Source organism: Chaetodon auriga, chromosome 18, assembly GCF_051107435.1.
Source record: "Chaetodon auriga isolate fChaAug3 chromosome 18, fChaAug3.hap1, whole genome shotgun sequence".
Lineage (NCBI taxonomy): Eukaryota > Metazoa > Chordata > Actinopteri > Chaetodontiformes > Chaetodontidae > Chaetodon > Chaetodon auriga.
In genome coordinates this window covers 8,666,264-8,687,277 of record NC_135091.1, presented here as the reverse complement: position 1 = coordinate 8,687,277, position 21,014 = coordinate 8,666,264, and the positions used below count along the sequence as shown (strand labels likewise).

Here is a 21,014-nt window from a genome sequence, read left to right as displayed (position 1 = left end):
CAATAAAGTGATGCGATTTATATTTTACTCTCTTACGCCTTCAAATGAATGAATTAAGTTAATTTACTATGTTGAACTAGTGGGTAAACTGGTTTAAGGCTGGGTTTACCCTCCACACCTCCCATCAGCCCCCGCAGTGATCGCAGTTTGGACACCGGGGGCGCAAACCGTGCCCGGCTGTCCGGAGGGCCGGGGTCGGCCTGCGGGCCCCACTCACTGACACCCTGACCTTGACAGCTTGCTGCGCTTTCGCCTGGTAACTCCAGAAATCCATATTCTGTTTTTAATTGTGTTCATTCCCACGGTACACTGGAGGCCATATGGACTCACAAAGTGTCGATTTAAGCGGACAGGGGCGAGGCGGAGAGGCGTAGTTAATTGCAATCAGCCATTGTTGTGTCTTTCAACCTGCCCTTTAGCTGAACAGCCGAGGCTGGAGACTAACAAGCCCGAGGAGAAATCACCATAATATTCCTTTGATTTCCCTGCAGGGACACACAGAAAGCCTCTGCTCCTCAATAGGAAGTTTATATCCACATAGCTATTGTGTTTTTTTTATTTCATGTGAATGCTCCACCTAATAAAGGCCACAATACACCTTTATAATGTGGTCCATTTTCCGACTATTTTTTTTTAAAGGGTTACGAAGTCTTTGTCATAGGTGGCGACCACTTGTCCGGCTGGCGATTAATTTACCAAATGAAGCCTGTTAACGCCGAATTAAGGCGTCTGCTGGAAATCACTTTGCCTTTCTCACAGATCAATAACATTTTCACTTATTTCTAAGTGCGTGCGCGCGCGCGCGTGTGTGTGGTGCGTGTGTGCGCATGTGTGTGTGTGTGTGTGGGTGGGTGGCTGCCGGGGTGGGTGAATGGTGAATGTGTGACATAATCTCCTTAACTCGTCCTAATCCTCGTCATTCACTGATAGCCTTTACACAAATATAACCAACATCATGGTTGCCGGGGTTGCCTTCTTTCGCTTTTTTGTATGAGTGACTCTCTCCTCCAACAGTCAATGAAATGACGCTGACAAAGGGGCCAGTGGATTGTGTATCTGTTTTTGTGGGAGCTCAGCATCAGTATGCCCATACTTGACGTACTATAGGATCGACTTTAACAACGAGAAACGAGTGAGAGTCCAGCAGAAGTCACCGCAGAAACAATGCAGAGAGAGCGTCGGTGTGTGTGAGTGTCCTGACGTCCCCTGTGATCCTTTGTAACGAGAAAACGGTGAAAACAGAAGTCAGGTGTGTTTGGGGTTGTGGTCATACTCGGTGCACACACCTGTTGATTTTTTTTTTTTTTTTTTTTCCAGCTCAGGCTGACATTTTCGTAATATGAACATTAGAATAACAACAGCACTCACCCAACACAATATTTAAAGATGCAAAAAAAACAAAACAAAAAACAAAACAAAACAAAATAACTGCTTTTGCCATTTACAATTCATTTTTCTGATCGTTATTCCTACAGACAGTCGCCGGCTGGAGGCCACCGTTAAGCCATCTTTTTACGCACTGCTATCACTGTGCAGGCCCCTAACCGACCAGGCGTAAACCAATTGGCTTTAGGGAGAAGTCACAAAGCTCCAGAGAGCAAATAATGAGGAGAATTCAAGCCGACCAAAGACCCACGCAGCCGTGCATCTTCTAAAACTGACCGCGGAGATCATAGTCAGTCATCTTCGGTCCCACTGCTGGTGATTGTCTTAACGCCATTCTCTCAGCTGTGTTTTCACGACAGATGCAGTCATTAAAATGTGATTTAATGTCGTGAAACGTTTGTTCAACCAAGCTACGAAAACCAGCAGGAAGAGAGATCTTCGTTGTGTTAATACATGACAGCCTTAAATATGATTGAACTTTGCTAATAAGTGGAAAATATGCAGCTGGATTTCAGCACCACGGACAGTTCTACAACAGGAGTCACCAAACAGATGTAGGTTACCTGTCCGCGTGCCCATACTCCAAATATAAAAGGGTCTTGAACGTCCAGATTTATGGGTAATCAAAGATATTTCATGAAGATTCAGTTCAAGTTTTATCATTTTTTTAGGAGGTTAAAATGTTAGTGTAAATGTATTTTCATTAATCCATCTGTGCTCCGGAGTCAGAATTAAGTGGGTGTGATCGTGTCTGAGTCCCCTAATCCAGTAATTACTGTGATCCCGACAGATCAGCCAATCAGGATCCAGTATTGTGACTGTTCTCCCATGAGGACCACCAAGCATGTAACTCTATATAGAAACAGTCCAAACTTTAAGACACCAGCGTCTCACCCTCAGCCTTTGGGCCTTTATTTAGGGCCTTTTATTTTGAAATCTTAGTCATGTCAAGGTAAGGACTCAGACTAAATTACAGGCTTTTAATCTTTACACTCAGACTTAAGTGGATACAGTTACTTTATTTCACCCAGCAAACCCATTTAAAGACATTTGAATCTGAACATACTGGATACACAGTCACAGGACTAAACACTGCAGCTGTATCCAGGTTCATTGTTCAGGAGCAACAGTCTGACCTGCTGGTAACATACAGGAATTAGAGTACTTTACTCACTTAAGTATAGATTTGAGGTACTTGTATTTGTGTATTCCCATTTCATTCCACTTTCTGCTTCTACTTTACTCCACTCCAATTATTTGGCTGCTTTAGTTACTTTTCAATTTTTTTGCATAAAAATCATGTGAAGTCCTTATAAAACATGTTGTTTTGTAAACTGCTTCCCCTTTTAATGATTTTGATAATTAAAAGCAATAATAATTTTGAGATTTGTACTATTGGTTGGACAAAACAATGCTCTGTGAAGATCTCACTTTGGGCTCTGGGTGATTGTGATGACATTTCTCAATAGTTTCTGAATTTTTTTTGTTTTTTTTACAAAAAAAAAATAAAAAATCAAGAAGATAATCAGCAGGTTAAAACATAATTAAAATAATCATTAGCTGCAGTCCCATACAAAAGAGTTAAAAATGGGCTCCACCTCAACCAACCACAGCAGTAAAAGGCAGCTTTTCCATAAGTAATATAATAATAGTATAATAATAATATATAATAGTTGAACAGACATGGGACATTTTTCTGATAATTCTTAGATACCTTTACTTAAGTAAAGGACCTGAATACCTCCTCCATCACTGCTGGTGGCCCTGTGGGTGTTGGATGTGTCCCTCTGGCAGACCCGATGCCTTTCAAGAGTTTATTCATCAAGGAACACAAGAGTCAGAGTTTTCTGTCTGCAGTTACAGTGAAGCCACAACACTTTCCTGAGGTGAGATCCCTCAGGACTAAACCACACCAGTGACCCCATGCAGTCCCACCATCTCCTCCACCCCTGCATGCACGCATGCAAACTCGTGCACGCTTTACACATTTACGCACAATCCGAGGCCTCACCATGGAAGAGTCCCCTCAAAAAAAAAAAAAACCCAGACCCAGAACCCAAACCCAGAAACCCACAAAGTCGGTGCGGTGCAGTTGGACGCTCTGACAAATCTATTTGGGGCAAATTGTCAGTGAGAAACTTCCGCTCGAACTGCCTTGGACAAAACTGGCTGTTGGGGAGAGCAAATCCCGCTGCATGAGGGTGGGGGACAATGGGGGGCGAATGTGTTGATGTGCGGCCGGTGGCTGGGGAGGGACAATGGACGGATTAGTCAGTCCTCTGGCTGACTGATTTGAGATGGCTCCTCTCAGCCTCTCACCGTGGGGAGTCCCATTGTCCCGCTTCTGATTCCCACTTCTCACAAACTCCAAACAAAAGTCAATCTCTTTCTCAAGGGAGGGGGGGAAATATCGACCCGTGTTTCAGCTGGGGAAAGTGACTCAAAAACTTATTTGCAAGAGATGGCTGACTCTCTAACTCCCCTTCCACTCTTTTTATGTCTTTTTTCCCTCCTCTTTGCCTTCATCCTCCTCATTTGCAGTCTTTATTGCCCGGTGGTGGTGGCGGTGGATAGTGGGATGTTGAATGATCCCGGTTTTTCAGACTCGAGTGGGGCTGGGGCACCTGTTGGAGGCTTAGAGGCGGCTTTGCGGCCGGGGTCATTAATATTAAAATATACAGAGATGCCATCACGGGCTGGTCTGAAATCGGTCTGATGTCGCCCCTGGGTTCCCTCTCTGGATGGACCTCTGCTTTCAGTCACTCGTGAAGAGCCTTCTTTTCTTTATTTCTGTCTTCTCTTTTTCTTTTTTCCCTCCCTGAAAAGACTCGTTAACAAATTATGACAGCTGAGTAGAGGGGCTTAGTCTGTTCACACTGCAAAGACAAACATGTGAGAGCCAAGGAGCCCGCGATGTGATCAATGTATCTACAGTTCATTTGATATTCAGTCTGCTGCATGTGGTGTGTGTGTGTGTGTGTGTGTGTGTGTGTGTGTGTGTGTGTGTGTGTGTGTGTGTGTGTGTGTGAAAGTGCCAGGGTTTGACTATGTTGACCCGATCTGTGGGTGAAATGTGTGCTTTTATTTTATAACTTCCTGTAAAATCATGAAATATGAAGTTGACAAAAATAAGATTTGCTTGCAGGTTATGGATGAAGGTGACAGGTAATTCAAGACGTTTTTACTTCAGCTGTTCATCTGTTTTTGTTGTGTTCTGCCTATAAGGCCATTGTTTAATTTCATGCTGTATATTTTATATATTTCATGTTTTTTCACATTTTGTGACCATGTTGGAAATAATTCTTCTTCTTCGTAAAACATATTTTATAGTTGTTATGTTGCTTCAGTCAAAATTGTAATGATATTCTGTGTCGGCATGCACGTTATGATACACGATATATGATTTATACATGTTGAGTAGAAGATTTACACTCATTCATTTTAGTTTGCGCTGGAATAACTGCTAATCTCTAATCTGATATCAAACCATCTGATCTTACAGAAACAGGCCAGTTCGACAAAGATTAAGATCCTAAATAACCTACATTTATCCAATTTTATTTATCGTTTAAAGGGCTGCCAAGCAGTTTTAAGTCAATTTCTCTCCTCTATTTTGGCTTCCTCAGCTTGATGTGAAATTAGTTTGTTATATTTAATATATTTTTGTGTTGTTTATTATGTTTACATGTCAGAATGTTTGGTTTGTTGCTGATTAATGTGTCTGTGTAAATGATCAGACACATATATTCATTCATGTGTCCATAAAATTAATGCCTGCAAAATGAAACAACATCATTTAAAGACCCCTTCAGACGTGTATCAACACTGCTTTGCTTTGAATAATATTTTGTGTCTGATGCTGTTTTTTTCCACAAAAAAAGTTAATTCACTTTTTTTAAACGTTTGCTCCTCCCTCAGTAAAAATCCTGAATCTATGAACATACATTTTTTTTTATAATATCAATATCTGTCTGATCTTAAACTCTTCAACTTTCCCTCTTCAGTGGATGAAAGTGTCAAATTCTGCACATTCATCTTTCTGCACACTGAAGCTCAAACACACAAGAAGAGAAACAATAACCAAAACACAATAATCAAAACAGATCGCTGCATCAGTGCACTATCACAGCAAAAAGAGAGTTTCACACGCGCAGCCTTTAAATGAGTGTCTTCAAAAAGCAGAGGCAGCGTGAAGAGCGGTCGCGGCCGCCACACTGATTAACCGCAGAATGGCTGCCATCAGCTGCGGCTCACCTGGAGTCACTCTGACAGTCGTTCTGCCGCTGATCCCGCTCTGTTCGGCAGTCAGTCTTGCTTCTCCTGATGTTATCCTGCCGGCTCTCACGGGTCAGGTTCAACGGTCATGGTCTTGGGGTCACAGTTTCCACTCGTCATTAACCCTCAGGGACCCTGCGGCACAGGAGCTGTCATCAGGAGCCTCACACTCACCTCACAGGTCTTAATACACACCCAAACACACGGGGGGCTGGTGATTCGTTGATGGAATCAGGGCATGTGACCTTCCCTGTATTCAGGCTGGGGTGTAATCCATGTGATGATGAGCAGTTTATGAGTGTTTGTCAGGTGACTGAGAATATTGATTAGCATATGTGGCATTTTTGGGTAATTTTGTACCTACCTTATGTAGACCTGTAAGATATACGGTAATTTTAGTTAAACCTGAAAATCTAGGTCAAAATTGCTGTTACTTTGCGACATGATATTTTGTGTCAAGCAAACACAGACTAATACTATGACGCCTTCATTTATTATGAGAATAGGTCTGATAGGCAGGTGCTTGTGGTATCTGCTAGCAAAATCTGGTGGAAGCAACACTGATTTGTTAAAGTGCAAAAGCTAAACTAAGTGTTATCTAATGCACATGCAGACAACTGTGCCGTAAAATGCTGTTTAATTCCTGCACACTGTCTGCCCTGAGCTTATTAGTGGCGCCACATTTTGGTCAGACACAAAGGTTTAAAGGCCCGTATCATCATGGCTGCATGATGAACAATAAGACCGTTGCTTACCGGCTGTACCCGAGTCGTCCTCAGGGTCAAACAATCAGTCGCAAAGACAAGTGAAAGAGAGGAAGCTTCAGTCACACATGAGAAAGTTTTGGCTTCCTCATTACACCTGTAACCACTCCATGAACCTGTAACCACTTTTTTCTGTCACAGTTTCTTTATTTTTAGTCCATTTTAATCTTTTATCTTTTTTTCTGGTCCTTTATTTATTTGTCATATATTGGCACTACGTAACACACAGTATATATGCTTAAATTACTGTTCCCTCTCACTGAACGGCCATGCGAGTAATGAGTAAGCCAGACGTTGCTGCTAAAACTCTCACATGTGCTTCAAAGTTACACTTACACAGAATTTATTAGTGAATACTCTGAGGCTTTGCTGCAAAATGTCCTCATGCTTTAAAGACTACCATTTAACATGCGGAAGAGACCAGTGATCAGTTCTTTGCATCCTTCATGCACAGAAAAAGCGACCATCGCATCTCACATATCTATCATTTATTATCAAATCTGTAACAAACCAATCAGATTTAAGATAAAGTAGGTGTATGTTGTTCTCAGGATAAATATCTGCTGTACATTTTTGATTGCACCAGTAAAAATATTAACGTTGTGCTTAAAGCTGCAACAAATAAAATATTTAATTTATAGTCAAATATATTTAGAGTGAAATATAACAGCACCGGCTCTGTCTGCGTCCAGTTTAGAGTCGTGAAATGGACGTGGCAGTAACAGACTGCATGTTCTGTGGAGGCCTTTCATATGTAGTTTTATTTAACTTTGAAAAATGAAGATGAGGAGTGATGAAAGCAGCTGGGAGACATGGGGTCCTTTAGAAACACCCAAACAATGATGAGGGCAAAGAGGCACTTGTTTTTTTTTTTTGGTTTTTTTTTTTTCATATCCACCACATTTTCTCAATCATCCACCACACCACCCAGCAGCTCACTGCTTTCCCATCCTCAAATTCCCTCAAAGTTTCTGATGCTCACAATTCCACAATGCCCAGATGCTGTCCTTTGGCCCTTTACCCCCCTCAACCCAGAGCTATCATTCATAACCTTTCTGTGGAGCTGGGAGTGAAAGAGGTGGGATAAGGGAGAAAGAGGGGGAGCGGAGAGCAACATGGCAGCTTATTTAGAAGACTTCCTTTATTGGAACATGTGCAAGCAGTTCACTCACAAAGGACTTAAATAGGATATTTTCTGTTCCCTATAGTTGCTTTCCCCTTTTAAGTGCCGAGGCAAAAAAAGTAAGTTTACAACTCCCTCCTCAATGGGGGCTCTTCACTCTCAGGTTGCGGGGACCTGAGTGACCTAGGAAAGTTAATTAGGAGGCGAACAAAGAGCGAGCTGGAGCAGAATGCCTAGCCTCTCCTCCAGCCAAAGATGTCATCCATTAATTAGGAAAATCTTTAAGGTGGCCTTATTGAATTTACAGAAAGCCCTGTGGTTGGCGGGCAACAGTTTTTTGATCAAGCCCTGACTCAAACAATGCCTTTCTGGGGGTTAAAAAAGAAGAAGAAGGGAGGAGATTGGTGGTAGAAGAAGAGAGGGAAAAGGGGGGGAGAAAGAGAAACGTATGGGTTTGCGGCGCAGTACAGTTTAATGGGGGGTGGGGGGGTGGCTGCCGATTGTGACAGCTCAGATTCACATGGGTATGGGGGGCATAGTTTGGGGATGATGTCATGCAAAGGCAACCTGGGGGCTTGGGAAGTAAGAAGGAGGGGGTACTGAGCTTGAGCCACAGGGGCCACTCAAAGTTAACATCGCTGCCTGCATCTGGGCCAAATCCTTTTCTTCTGGCCCAGGAGAGGCTTTCCTGAACGCCGAGCCCTCCACCACTCCTCCCACTCCCTCGTTCACAAATCAGGGCTTGCTTTAAAGCTAACCCCTTGCTAACTGACTAGCTAACTGCCTTTTCTTTCCAGTCTAACTGCCTATTCATGCCTGGCCCACTATGAATAATATAGGTGGATAACACGGAGTTGTAGTGCAGCTCCTCTGCTTTTACAAATGTTGTCTAGTTAATCCGCTTTCACTTCGCGTCAACAATAGTTCACATTTAAAACTTTATTCACATCGCCTTATTTCTGGATAACCAAATTGTTTTCCACATTAAATCACACAGCCTGGTTCAAGCATTCCAGTGAGGAAAAGATTTATGCGACTTGAGCATTATTTTACATTATATAGGCCTAATTTTGGCAAGCGTGACCACAGCATTGAACTGCTCCACTTTTGCTTTTAAGTTTTTCCCTCAACTATTTTTTTTGCAAGAAACTGTAATTAAAAGAAGGTACATTTACATATAATTTAAATGGATTTGGCTGCCAATCACTGTTAAAGATTTTGTGCAGATTTTGCCCAGTGGTGGCGCTGCAGAGCAACGTTTTCGTGTCTTGTTTATCTCACATGTAAGCACATTCACGCCAAGAGCACAGAGGTGACATGATGCACATTTCTAGTGACCACAGATGGAGATGATGCACTTCAACAGGTGGTTAAGATGCATTAAAGGCAGCAGTGCATCCACGAAAGATGAGTCTCAAACCATAAAATAAATAATGAAATGTTTTATGGAGTAAAAAATGTTTGTTCAGTCTTGACACAAGCGATACAAGAGTATGTTGAGGAATATCATTAACAAATTAACTAAATAGAAAAGTAAATATTGCAGCCAATATTAAAGCCAATGCTTTAAAGTGAAATTGTCATCTTGGTGGCCTTGATGAGGTGGTTCAGCAAAAGTCTCAGCGAGTCATTTAGTCTCAAAAATACAGTTTTTAAAGGTCCATTTACTTTCAGAAAAAAAGGGAGAATGTGTTGCTGATTCTACTCTGACGTCTCAGATAATGTCACTTAACAGGAAAAGGTCAAACAAAAGTTAATTCCAGCAACGGGAGTCATTTAAGGTGGACCTTAATAAATCAGCTTGGCTTTGTTCGCAGAGGTTGTTGTTTCTCTATCAAATCACTGCAACCAGTAAAGAGCAACGAAAGGACCCCAGCAGGTCTGGATGAGCTGCTGACAGTCACGTGCACGTTCATGCTATATGCTGGCATGCCGTCCTGTCCGTGCGTCTCCTGGGACGTGAACCCCTCACCCCACCCCCTCCTGAGGGACTAATTTGAGGGGAGGGACGATGTGTTTTGTTGCTTGTCAGAAACAATCACTCCCGGCCCATTACATTTACAGCACGTCGTGCTCTCATTGCTGTAACATGCTGCTCTCTGAGAGGGGGGAAGGTGGCTCTGAGAAAAATCACAAATTTACTCATCAGGGACGTAAACAGTCGACAAACATCTGTGAAAGAGGGCCAAAACAGTCAAAATGCAAATGTTGCACAGATCCTCTTCTGGAACAGGGCAAATCAGGTTTCACCTAAAGTTGCTTTCATGTGCCCCCCCCCATGAAAGATGTAAGATTAAAGTGAATAACAACTTTATTTAGAGTGCCCTATGCCGCCCCCACCCCTCTCTTGTCCTCTGTCCCGGCCCACCCGTCCTCTCCCTGTTCTGTTTGGGCACTGGAGGTTGTCAGTCGGGGTTTATGTCCAGTTCACTGGAGCTGAAAGAAGTCAGTTTCATGTCTTGTTATGGAACAAGACGTCTCTGCCTCTCAGGAGTGATGAGAAGTGGTCTGGGTGAGCAGGGTGAGCAGGGAGCGGGACCATCCCCTGGAGGCGACCAGCAGTGAGGAAGTCAAAGCGGCTTTTGTGTCGCTGCTGTCGGCTGCGTGTTTGGTAATTATCCCCCCTCAATATGAGCACAGACCGGGCCTTCCAGGAGAGATCCCAACCCAACCGGCCCACGGAAGAGTGCACAACACACCGTCAACAAAGATTAACTTCTCACAGCGCCACAGAGATGCCTGATTGGGGGAGACACAGCACATACATGAAACCCTCTCTTGTGCGAAGTGCTTGTGATGAGCAGATCTGCACAATCAGACTGTTTCAAACTGTCGCAGTGATCGGACAGTGACACCTGTGGATCTGAGTTTTTACTCTTATCCAGCGGTGGAGGAAATACCAACACCATGATGTCAAATAAAAAGGTGCTGAATTAAAAAAAAAAAAAAGGAAGTAAAAGTACTTTATCTGCAGAAAATCATCTGTGTGTGTGATGTAGTATTTTATATATATGACATCATTAGATTTCTGATACTGAGGCATCATTGTGTAAGCAGCATTTTACAAACTGTTAGTTTAGTGTTTTAGTCCGGTGGGACGACCTACAGGTCAGGCCCCCTCTGAAGGGACACAAGCTAAATCTGAGGTGTTGTGAGGTGAATAATGGAGAAGGACAGAAACAAGGTTTTACAACACACATTTGTGTACATTGTTTTTTAGATTTATTCATTAAACATCAATACTAATGTACAAAATCTTCAAAATATACTGCATCCACTCTGTCTGTTTGATCTGATAAACCACATACTGCATGTGCATGAAGTAACTCACACGTTGCCACATTGCTGTTAATGTCTGTGTGTTTAACTTCAACATTATGTCTTAAAACTGTTTGTAAGCACATTGACATCTACTGGAAAACCAGAGTTAAACTCCTCCCATGTGTAAACATAGTATAGCATCATCTTCCTCATTGTTCATCATCATCATCATCATTATCAGCATTTTTCCCTTGTCATTCAGTTTTTTTTCCCTCATCCTCACCATCAGCATCACTCCTGCCATCACCATACATATCATTGTCATCATCATCTTCATCAACACCTTTATACTTACCCTCATCCTTGTCATCATCATCATCATCATCATCATCATCATCATCACTCTAATCATAAAAACAGATCATAGTCATCATCATGCCATCATTGTCCATTTATCACCCTTAACATCACCATCAGCAGCAGCTTCATCAGGTTGTCTCACCTCACTCTAACCATCCTCATCCTCACCCTCGTGCAGTCTGTAGGTCTGTGTCGCCTACAGTGGTCTGTATAAGATGGAAACAGCCGAACCTTTATTATCACCTCAAAGCTGTTAGAAAAGCACGCAGTTAATTTGTGGGAAGCAAACCGAGGAGCATCCGTTTCTTCCATCAAAACTCCCTCATTTTAACCCGACTCCTTTTCAAAGGCGCAGAATGGGCCTGCCTTGATCTGCATCAATTGTCATCCCGGGGCTCAGGGGCACTTCGGCGGCCAGCATATAGCGGGCGAAGTCAGGGCTAATCCCTGGAAAAGGGGAGAATCACGGGAGAGGAGAAAAGCAACAATAACCAAGTCAAGCGTACAAAATGAAAGCGAAATCTCTATTATCACTCCCCGCAATTCCCAGCAAAGTGGTGAAAATCAGGGTTAGTTTGTGATTCGAGTCAGACGCGGAGGGAAGAATATGGGGGTCCCTGCGGGTTGGGAGACTCACACGACGAAAAGGGCAATATTCTGGAGAAAAGGGGAAGAAGAAAGCCCCTCTCCCATCCCGACATAACCATTAAATGCAGTCTGACTTTATGTTGTATAGAGAGGGGGGAACAAGAAAGGAGGCACAGTTCTCCGATGAAAGAATGAGGTTTTTGGCGGATTAGGGACGGCCCGAAGGATGAAGAATAACTTCTGCATAACTTTACAGCTATTTTCTCTCCCCACGCCAAGAGCCAAGTTTACTGAACCGGTTTGAGTTAACCCCTTTTGTGATTGTCCAGTTAGAGACTTTCTCAAGGAGGGAGAGGACTCCTGTCACAGGCACATTTTCTTTAGGTGACATGACAGGTGCACAGCTAAGAAAGTCACGATTTATAGGTTTGAAAATGCTCTTTCATTTTCATGCAACGACCCTGTAAAATAAGTTAGAACATCTATGGAAGTGGTGTCCTTAAATACACAACAGAGCTCCCTTTAATGCTATGAAGATTTCCATTTTACGCAACTTTAACGTAACGTCCCCACTGCATTTCACAGGGAAATATAGTAGTTTTTACTGCATTGCATTCATGTAGAAGCCATAAAGATTTTCATTTAAAAAAAACACGTGCTCATAAAATCAGCTGGGGCCCTTTGGCATGTTTCGTTGTTAGCAGTTCCACCAAATAAACTTTACAAATGCTTTCTTTAAACAACCAAAAGAAAAGAAAAGTATATCAATTCAAAAATTCATTAAAATTAATGCACGTGCACCACTGATCATCGCACGACCCCTCAGATTTGTCTCGTGTCCCTTAAGAGGGGCTCCGACCCCTGTGTTGGAAACCACTGGACTAGACCTCCACCAGCTACAACGGACAGATTCTACACTGATGCATCACTATTTTATATATTATCACTCACAGGGAGCATTTTTCTGCAGAATTTTATTTTTTGTGAGCTGATCATACGTACCTGCATTTACTTATAGAATTCTGAATGCATGTATTAAAACTATTATTTTTACTATTATTTTTGGGGCTCAAAGGAGCCCTACAGCTTTGGTAAGTGGTCTCTCTTCCCATATTATCAATAGGTCAAGACCAGGCAGACCTGTACCTTCTTTGACCAGTTTCCTCATTACATGCTTATGCTCGTGCGCCAAATCACGAGGAGCTTCTTGGACCGAGCCTTGCCATCGGCCCCTGAAGGGCTCTCATCATCACCATCATCTAATTTATGGGCTTAATTAGTGATTTTTGTCCTCTTGGTTTCTCTTATCTATCACATGCTAATGAAGGCATTTTCTGCCATCTGACAATAACGGTCATCTGAAATAGTAATGATATGCCGATTGTACATGGTGCTCTGCTGATTAGCGGATTAGAGGAAAGACATCCAAAACTTAATGAATAATGTGATCAGTGCAGGCTGAGACCACATAAGCCCATACATTTTACTGATGCATTAGCGCCTAATAATAATAATAATAATAACAATAATAATAATAATGGTATATGAAAGACGTGCGTTTTTTTTGTCTCTATTTGTGAAACATTTTCAAAAGTTAAGGTGTAACCACGTGGACATCCTGCACAGAAACACACACACACACACAAAAAGCGGGATCATAAAGGGTTTCGGTTGTAATCACGTCTTCTTTCTGAGAGCCACACTAGAGAATAATAAAGGAATGGGGAACATCTGAACAATTAGGTGAACTCTGGTCAGGAGAAGAAGAGTTAATGAGCTGCCGGTGCCATGTGCAGTGAGAGGAGCATTAGAGGCCAGAATCCATATTTACCGCCGGGGTTGTGCGCGGCCATCAGAATAGGCCGCTAATGCTGCGCGCGTTCTCTCCCCCCTTATTTTCATTAGGCTCTGATGACTGCGGAATTGATGCGGCCTGCAAGTTATCAAGAGCCACTAATTTCACATTAACGACCATTGACTGCGGTTGCTTGATTCGAGGGGGTTTTTGACAATTATCACAATCAGGATTGGAGCCCAGATCGTTTACCTTGACTCCGTAATTATTTGCTCCGAGCCGAGCGCACATTGCAAAATTGTATGGTGTCAAAAACCCGTAAATAACGAGGAGACCAGGAGGACCGGCTATCTCTTTCCAACACGCACGCGCACGCACGCACGCTCACACCTCCCCCGTTACACAAACTGTAGGCAGTGACCTACATGACAGTGCAAATGGCACGAACTGTTCCTGGTCTTTTGTGACGAACTGGTGGATAGATAGGTAGATAGATAGATAGATAGATAGATAGATAGATAGATAGATAGATATTTCCTCTTTACATATCAATAATTGAATGGATCCTGATTTTTTTTTTTTTTTTTTTTTTTTTTACACCAGGAGGGACTTTATGTAGCCTATTGATCAAATTATTTATTTCCTCGATCTGATTTCAATATTAGGATTAATGTAGTTTCTGGTATAATTATTATTTTTATTCTTACATACCACTAGAAAGTGCATTTCCCCCAGTAAAAGTGGCAAAAGTACTGTAAATAGCAGCCTTTGTGAGGAAAAAAATGTACAGATATATTGTAAAAGCATACAAGTAGTCAGATGACTGTAAACCAATAAAGAGTAAGATAAGATAAGATAAAATAAGAACTCATCTGCTACTGTCATGTACTGTCTTTGGTGTTCTAAAATGGACAATAAAAATAAACTCAAAAAATTATACTTCAGTATACTAATAAAGTACACAATAAGTCCAAGCTTCAAAACTTAGATTGTGTACTTCAAATGTGCCAAAAGTTACGCTTTAATATGACATTAATACTCGGTGAGGGTGTGAAACGAGAAGTTACTGTGGTACTGAGCTGATACCGGACTCTCGCGAGAATCTCGCACAGGCGGTCACATGATCAGGCTGGGAGAGAACCAGGAAATCATGGGTTGTTTGGAGTGAGAGAAGACGAGCAGATGCATTCATCGACCATGTCTCTCTACAGAAACAGTTGGTTTTTGGTTTCCTTAGTATTTCATATTTATGCTCTCGTGTCTGGCGACGGATTAAACCTCAGCGTTTCAGATTCAGCCGACAAACTGAAAGAAATCCCGTCTTTGAGCCCTGCTGCTGCTGCTGCTGTGGTTAGCTCGCCTGTGTTTAAACCTGGTGTGGATTCCATCTTCTCCCTTAATCTGCTGTCTTCCTTCCCCGAAGACCTGGAGATCAGTGACTACTGCAGCGACCTGCTTCACATATTTGGACAGCGGTACGTCGCCTATGTGAACTGCCTGGTGCCCGCTGCCCGACCGGTTAAAGTTTGCCAGAAGTGTTTCTCAAGTTATGGCAGTCTCATAGACACCTATAAGAACATCTCCTCAGACCAGGTACGTGACGAATACGAAGTCATTTTCTGTGTTTCAGTTTGCATCAAACGGTCTGCTTTCCGAAAGAGGACGGGCCTCGTTGATGCGCAGTTGTCTCGTGATCACGAGTCTTGTGATGTGACTGACTGCTGTTGACAAATGTGAGGAAACACCGATTCATCTGCTTGACTTGCTATCAATAGCAAGACAAGGAGCACCACTTTTTAAAAGCTGATCTGACCTTTGACATCTGTATAGACAGAGGGTACGGAGGCCTTGAGGGTCCAAACACAACAACCTTTCCGAAAACATGTCAGAAAACACAACATCCCTTTTGTGTTCTCTGCAATGTTCTGTTTTGACCCTCAAGGCCACCGTAAGAAGGAAACTCTGCATAACTAAGTGCACCTGTGTGTCCTCAGATGGGTCCGGGTAATATAAGCTGCAAGGACAGCCTTCTGCGCAGCGATCGGCTGATGCTGGTTTATCTGCTGTACAGCAACCTGGAGGACATTTGGAGCAGATCAGACTGTGACAGTAAGTTCTCTGCAGGAATCTTGAATCCCTCAAAGCTTCCCGAACCAGACGTGTCTCAATTATTGGGATTGTTTCTGTGGGAATCTGCTTTTTTTCCACACACACGTTTGACCACAGAGGGCAGAGAGCAACGTTCAATGGAGGAGAGGTGGACACTGGATGTTGCAGAGGTCAAACATGTGACTTTTAGTTTTATTGGCTGGACTCTGCAGCCATCAGGGTCCCCACTATGACTCATAGCAGCTTGTAATTTAATTGCATGAGATTAGGTAGACCCCCACACTGTGTGGGAGAATGTGAGTATCTGGTTTGTGTGGAGCTGCAGCATTATCAGAGTGTAGTCTATGTCTGAAAAATGCCTGCAAATTTACTGAAAACCCAAGGTGATGTGACCAACACTCCAAAATGCAAAGATATTCAGTTTACTGTCACATAAGACACAGAAATGCAACAAATCCTCACAGCTGACAAGGTGGATTTCTGAAATCTTTGGCATTTTTTGCTGAAAAATGCCTTAAACCAATAATATTTTAATTTCCTGTCAATCAACTAAAGAGTCCACCTACCAGCTGTCCCAAAGCTTAAAGCATCTGCAAATGCTGATTTCATTTGTTTACGTTCATTGACGGGTATTTTAATTTCCTGCTGTGCAGAGTGTATCACTGAAGACTTCCAGAGTCTGACCAATGACACGCTGTACTTCATGGCCTCCCTCAACCAAACGCTCGCCTGCTTTGAGAAGTATCAACAGGTACGCCGTAAACGAGGTGATCACATCCGTCTGTCTGTCACGGGTTTATGTTGAGAAGACGACTCAGATGTCTGCTGTCCTTTCGTCCTCCTGTCCTCACAGGGGAACCACACAGAGCTGTGCAAGAACTGCAAGAGTACGTACAGGGACCTGAATGTGCTGTACGGCAGCATGGAGAAGAATCACACCATGTGTATCGACATAGAGGACGCGGTACGTATGTGAGGAGCAGAGATTAATCCAACTCCTCTGATGAGATGGGCAGAGAGAAAGCTGCACCCCCCCCCCCCCACAGTAATCTGTAGCCACTAAGGGACAATTACAGGTGTCTTCACCCACTTTCGGCTGGTGATGTTCAGGAAGTGCTTGTTTTGTGTGCTAAAGTGTTACCACAAATATTATTATTTATATTTTAGCCTTGATTATCTTGATTATCAGATTAGATGTTTTCTTTACATAATTTAGTTGTCGGTCTAAGTGGTTTCTGAAAAATGGAAATGGAAAATGGAAAATTGAGCTTTAATTCAGACATGTGAGAAACTAGAAAAAGCTCAAAATGAATTACAGATTAAAAATGAATGAAATATCCTCTTCTAGCTGTGTCTCTGCACCAAAATAGCCCTGAATACTCAGTTATTTAAGTTCAGAAACCTAACTGTTGAATTAACTGTAACGCTGTCCTGTGATTGCGGTCAGCTGAAGTTTTTCTTGCGTTTGGCGCTGTGGTTTCAGATGAATATGACCCGCGGGCTGTGGAGTAAGAAATTCAATTGTTCCGTCCCCCGTGAGGAGACGGTGCCTGTCATCGCTGTGTCCAGCTTCATGCTCTTTCTGCCCATCATCTTCTACTTGAGCAGCTTCCTTCACTCTGAACAAAAGAAACGCAAGCTCATACACCGTGAGTAACCAGCTTAATTCGCCCATTGTCACACAGAGAGATTTTTTGACGGGGTTTTGAGGGGTTTGGGGTCTTTGTGGGCAGGAGGGGGGCAGTGGGGGGCTTGACTGACTGTGATACTGGGGTTTGGCTGGGATGGAGGAAGGAGGGTGGGTGTTCGAGGTTGCTCTAAAGCATAGTGGGGTTCGCCTCCTGGAAACCTCTGGATCATAGATGAGGCTGGAGGTTTGTTTTCTGTGTGTGTGTTAGTGGATGATGGTGGCCTTAAAGGACCAGAGGGTGTTTCCCTGGACTGAGGAGGATAGGAACTTTCATTTTTGAGGGCCTGTGATGGTCAGGGACACGTTTAGCCTCGAACAAGAACCACTCGTACGGGGTGATTTGTGCTTTAGTGAGTGATATTTCCAGTCTGTTCAGACCCGTCGTATGAGTCACACACAGATCATCTGCCTTCTTATCTGACTTGACGCCTAATGTGAATGACTTTAGAAGCAAAGTGTGCTCCAGAAACAAGTGAAATAAAGATAAAAAAAACTCAAATAAAATATACGTTGTGTCTCATTTGCATTAGGCTGATGTAATATTAAATTAAGACTGGCCTACAGACCAAATCTGTCGAGTTGGACTCGTACGAGCTGATTCACAGTAAGAAGAGACTGACAGCGCTCTTGAATGAGGCCCATCGATGGTTATTAATGTACTTATTAAAACTATTTAGCCAACATCTTCTACTGTAATCCCCAGAGTAACTCAAAATGAGACAGCAGATTAACTCCTCAAACGGTACTTGATGAGACTAATATGGAATTCTGTGTGCTTACAGCCAAACGTGCGAAGTCATACACCAGCCTGATGAACATCCAGGACAAACTGAGCTGAAGAGGAGACAGGTGATGACTAACATGGACGACGGCGTTCTTTTATTTGACGTTACTGCCCGGGAGAAGGTTTGACTCCTCAGCACCGTCTCCCTTCTCTTGCACCTGAGGTTTGACTGAACTCTAGGACTCAAAAGCAATATTTTTTTTGTTTCTTCTGGGAGGCTGTGACACAAATCAGTATTCAGAGGACTTCAAGGATCTAGATAAATGAGAGTGAAAGTGCATTTAACGTTTACTTTCATGTCCCTGAAGCCTTCTTCTCGCAGTGTAAAAATACATAGAGTTTGCACACAGACTGAATCTTCCTCTCACTGCCATAAGATCGGATTGATTTGGTGACATCTGTTAAACGGGACCTCAGTACTTTAACTTTCTAAACTACTAATCAGAAGCTTCTTTGTGTTGTTGCACGGTACGCTCGTTCCTGGCCTCTCCCTCTGTCCAACTCGTTAACAATCTTCAGGTTGTTTGCTGTCACTAGACAGAGGCTTCACTGCTGTGTGTGTGTGTGTGTGTGTGTGTGTGTGTGTGTGTGTGTGTGCGCGCGCATGTGTGCAAGCCAGCTCGTGTGTGTATGTGCTCTATTTATGGGTTGAGAAATGGGTTTTCTGTCTCTAATGTATGTCCCAAAAAGAGCTGCAAAAAGGAAGCACTTGATGTCCATTAGTGGTGACATGTATCTGCTGTAAGAAGAGGGGGTGCACATCAGTGGGGTGGGGGGTGGGGGCGAGTAAATAAAGACATAACACGCATAATGCAAGAGTACTCCAAAGTACCACACTGTGATGTTACCTGTTTTCCAGTCAGTGTTTTTTTGTGGTTGCGTAAAGCTTTTAATGCGCTTTGTTGTCGTTTTCCACTGATGTTTAACTTAATTTGTTAAGGGTTTCTGACTGCTCACGACGGCCAAGTCTCCCTTATGAGCTGTTGAATTGATTAATTTTGATGATTAGAAATGCGTTTGCTGTGAAGTAATGTAAACTTTAATCAGGAAGGCGTAAGCCCAAATAAATATTTGTACGCCAGAAACAACCTGCAGGTGCGAGTGCTGTAATTTAACCAATCATTTAGTAGTATTTCTATCTTATGTTCTGTGTACTTTTACTGAGCTACATTTCAATGGGAGTACTGTGCTTTGTACTTACGGATGATCTTGTAAAATATGATGCAACCCTAATGATTAAACTGCCCAACAATATGTGAACTAGTTAAAATTGTCCCTAATCGACCAGCTTCAACTTTAACAGGCTGCTTACATGTTCAGGTTCCTGCAATGATGATAATAACAATAATGATGATAAGAAATATTCTGTAATAATACAACACTGTCAGAGGCTTATTTTGATACTTAAAGTACATTTAGAAAATAATACCTCTCTGCTTTGAAGGCATAAATTTAACTTGGAGTCTTTCATACCGTTGTATTGGTACTTAGCGGTGGGGGAATGTAACTAAGTAAATTTACTTTTGCTTTACTTTTGATGCTTTAAGTACATTTTGCAGATATAATGTAAATTTTTCAATGCACGCCTTTTACTTATAGTGGAGTATTTTCACAGTGTGCTAATTAGTACTTTTTCTGAAGCAAAGGGTCTGAATCCTCCATCCATCTCAGGGACCAAGTGTCCAAATCCACGAGCAGCAACACTGCGACTGCAGTTTCATGAAGCCTAATGAGTCCACGTTGAGTTTAAATCTGTTTCTTCACACAGGAATGGCTCCTTGTTCTCTCAGGTTACGTGGCCTTGAGTTTGAGGCTTTTCTCTCCGTCATTAGCGGCTAATCTAAATGTGGGATAAAGATACTTGGCCGAATAATCGCAGCAACACATCCGTTAAACTCCTTTGGCTTTTTGGTCTTGTGGAGCGCAGCCACTGCTGGCCATCAGCAGGTCTAAGAGCATTACGGATATGCCGAGTCATATGATCCGGTTGCGGCCGGCAGAGTCGCTAAAAACACGGGCTTTTGCCATCGGCGCTCCCGCACAGTGAGGTGTGCGGCGCGGCCCGGAGCTCAAGAATGACGGCTTTGATTCCCGCTAAGCCTGCGGCGCTTTTCTGAGGCGCACCGGGTCTCTAAGCGGGGCTGAAAGTCACGACAAACCCCCGGCAAGATGGACCGGAGGTCGCCACGTGAATGAGGGAACCGGTGGAAAAGCTGCGGTCGCCCCGTGATTCAGTGCTGGAAGAAGTATTCAGACCCGTTCCTTCAATAAACGTAGTAATACCACAACTTAGAAGTATTGTATTACAAGTCAAAGCATTCAGAAGTGAAAGTATTGGCAGCAAAATGAACTTAAAAGCCTCCAAAGTAGTCCTCGTTATGGAGAACATGCTCCATTCACTGCACATTATTAGTGTTATATTATTGGATTATTATAATGATTATAATAGAGGTGGAGCTCGTTTTGCATTCTCCTTCTCTTGGATGTTTGAGCTTCACTGTGCAGAATGATGTGTGTGCAGTTTGACACCAGAAGCCTCCTTTCACATCCATTTTTTATGCTGCTGCACTTACAAGAATGATTTTGTGACACTGCAACTGGTTTTGATGCCAGTATGAAAGTACAGAAGAGGGATGTGGGAAGTTGATATGAGGAAGCAGGAGACATTTTGTGCCCAGTAGTTACACTTTAAAATGAACAATTTTGGATGTGTCAATGAGAAGGAGTAGATTTAATTTTAAGATTATTGAACTTAGTAATTGAATGTTTTGTTGGATGCAAATATTACTGTGCTCATTTACTTCCTGCTCATCTTGTTCTGTATGAGCTGATTATCTTTTATGTGTTAGATATGAATCTTCAAAGTCACCAGTAACCAC

General features: G+C 42.7%; 1 protein-coding gene across 1 annotated transcript; it reads left to right on the top strand.

Moving 5' to 3' along the window:
• The first annotated feature begins 14,684 nt into the window (after window positions 1-14,684).
• ostm1 (osteoclastogenesis associated transmembrane protein 1) lies at window positions 14,685-19,223 on the top strand. Its single transcript, XM_076757135.1, has 6 exons — window positions 14,685-15,145; window positions 15,547-15,661; window positions 16,315-16,412; window positions 16,515-16,625; window positions 17,145-17,310; window positions 18,134-19,223. Exons 1-6 carry the CDS (start codon window positions 14,735-14,737, stop codon window positions 18,187-18,189), a joined length of 957 nt encoding a protein of 318 aa, XP_076613250.1. The 5' UTR covers window positions 14,685-14,734; the 3' UTR covers window positions 18,190-19,223.
• The last annotated feature ends 1,791 nt before the right edge of the window (window positions 19,224-21,014 follow it).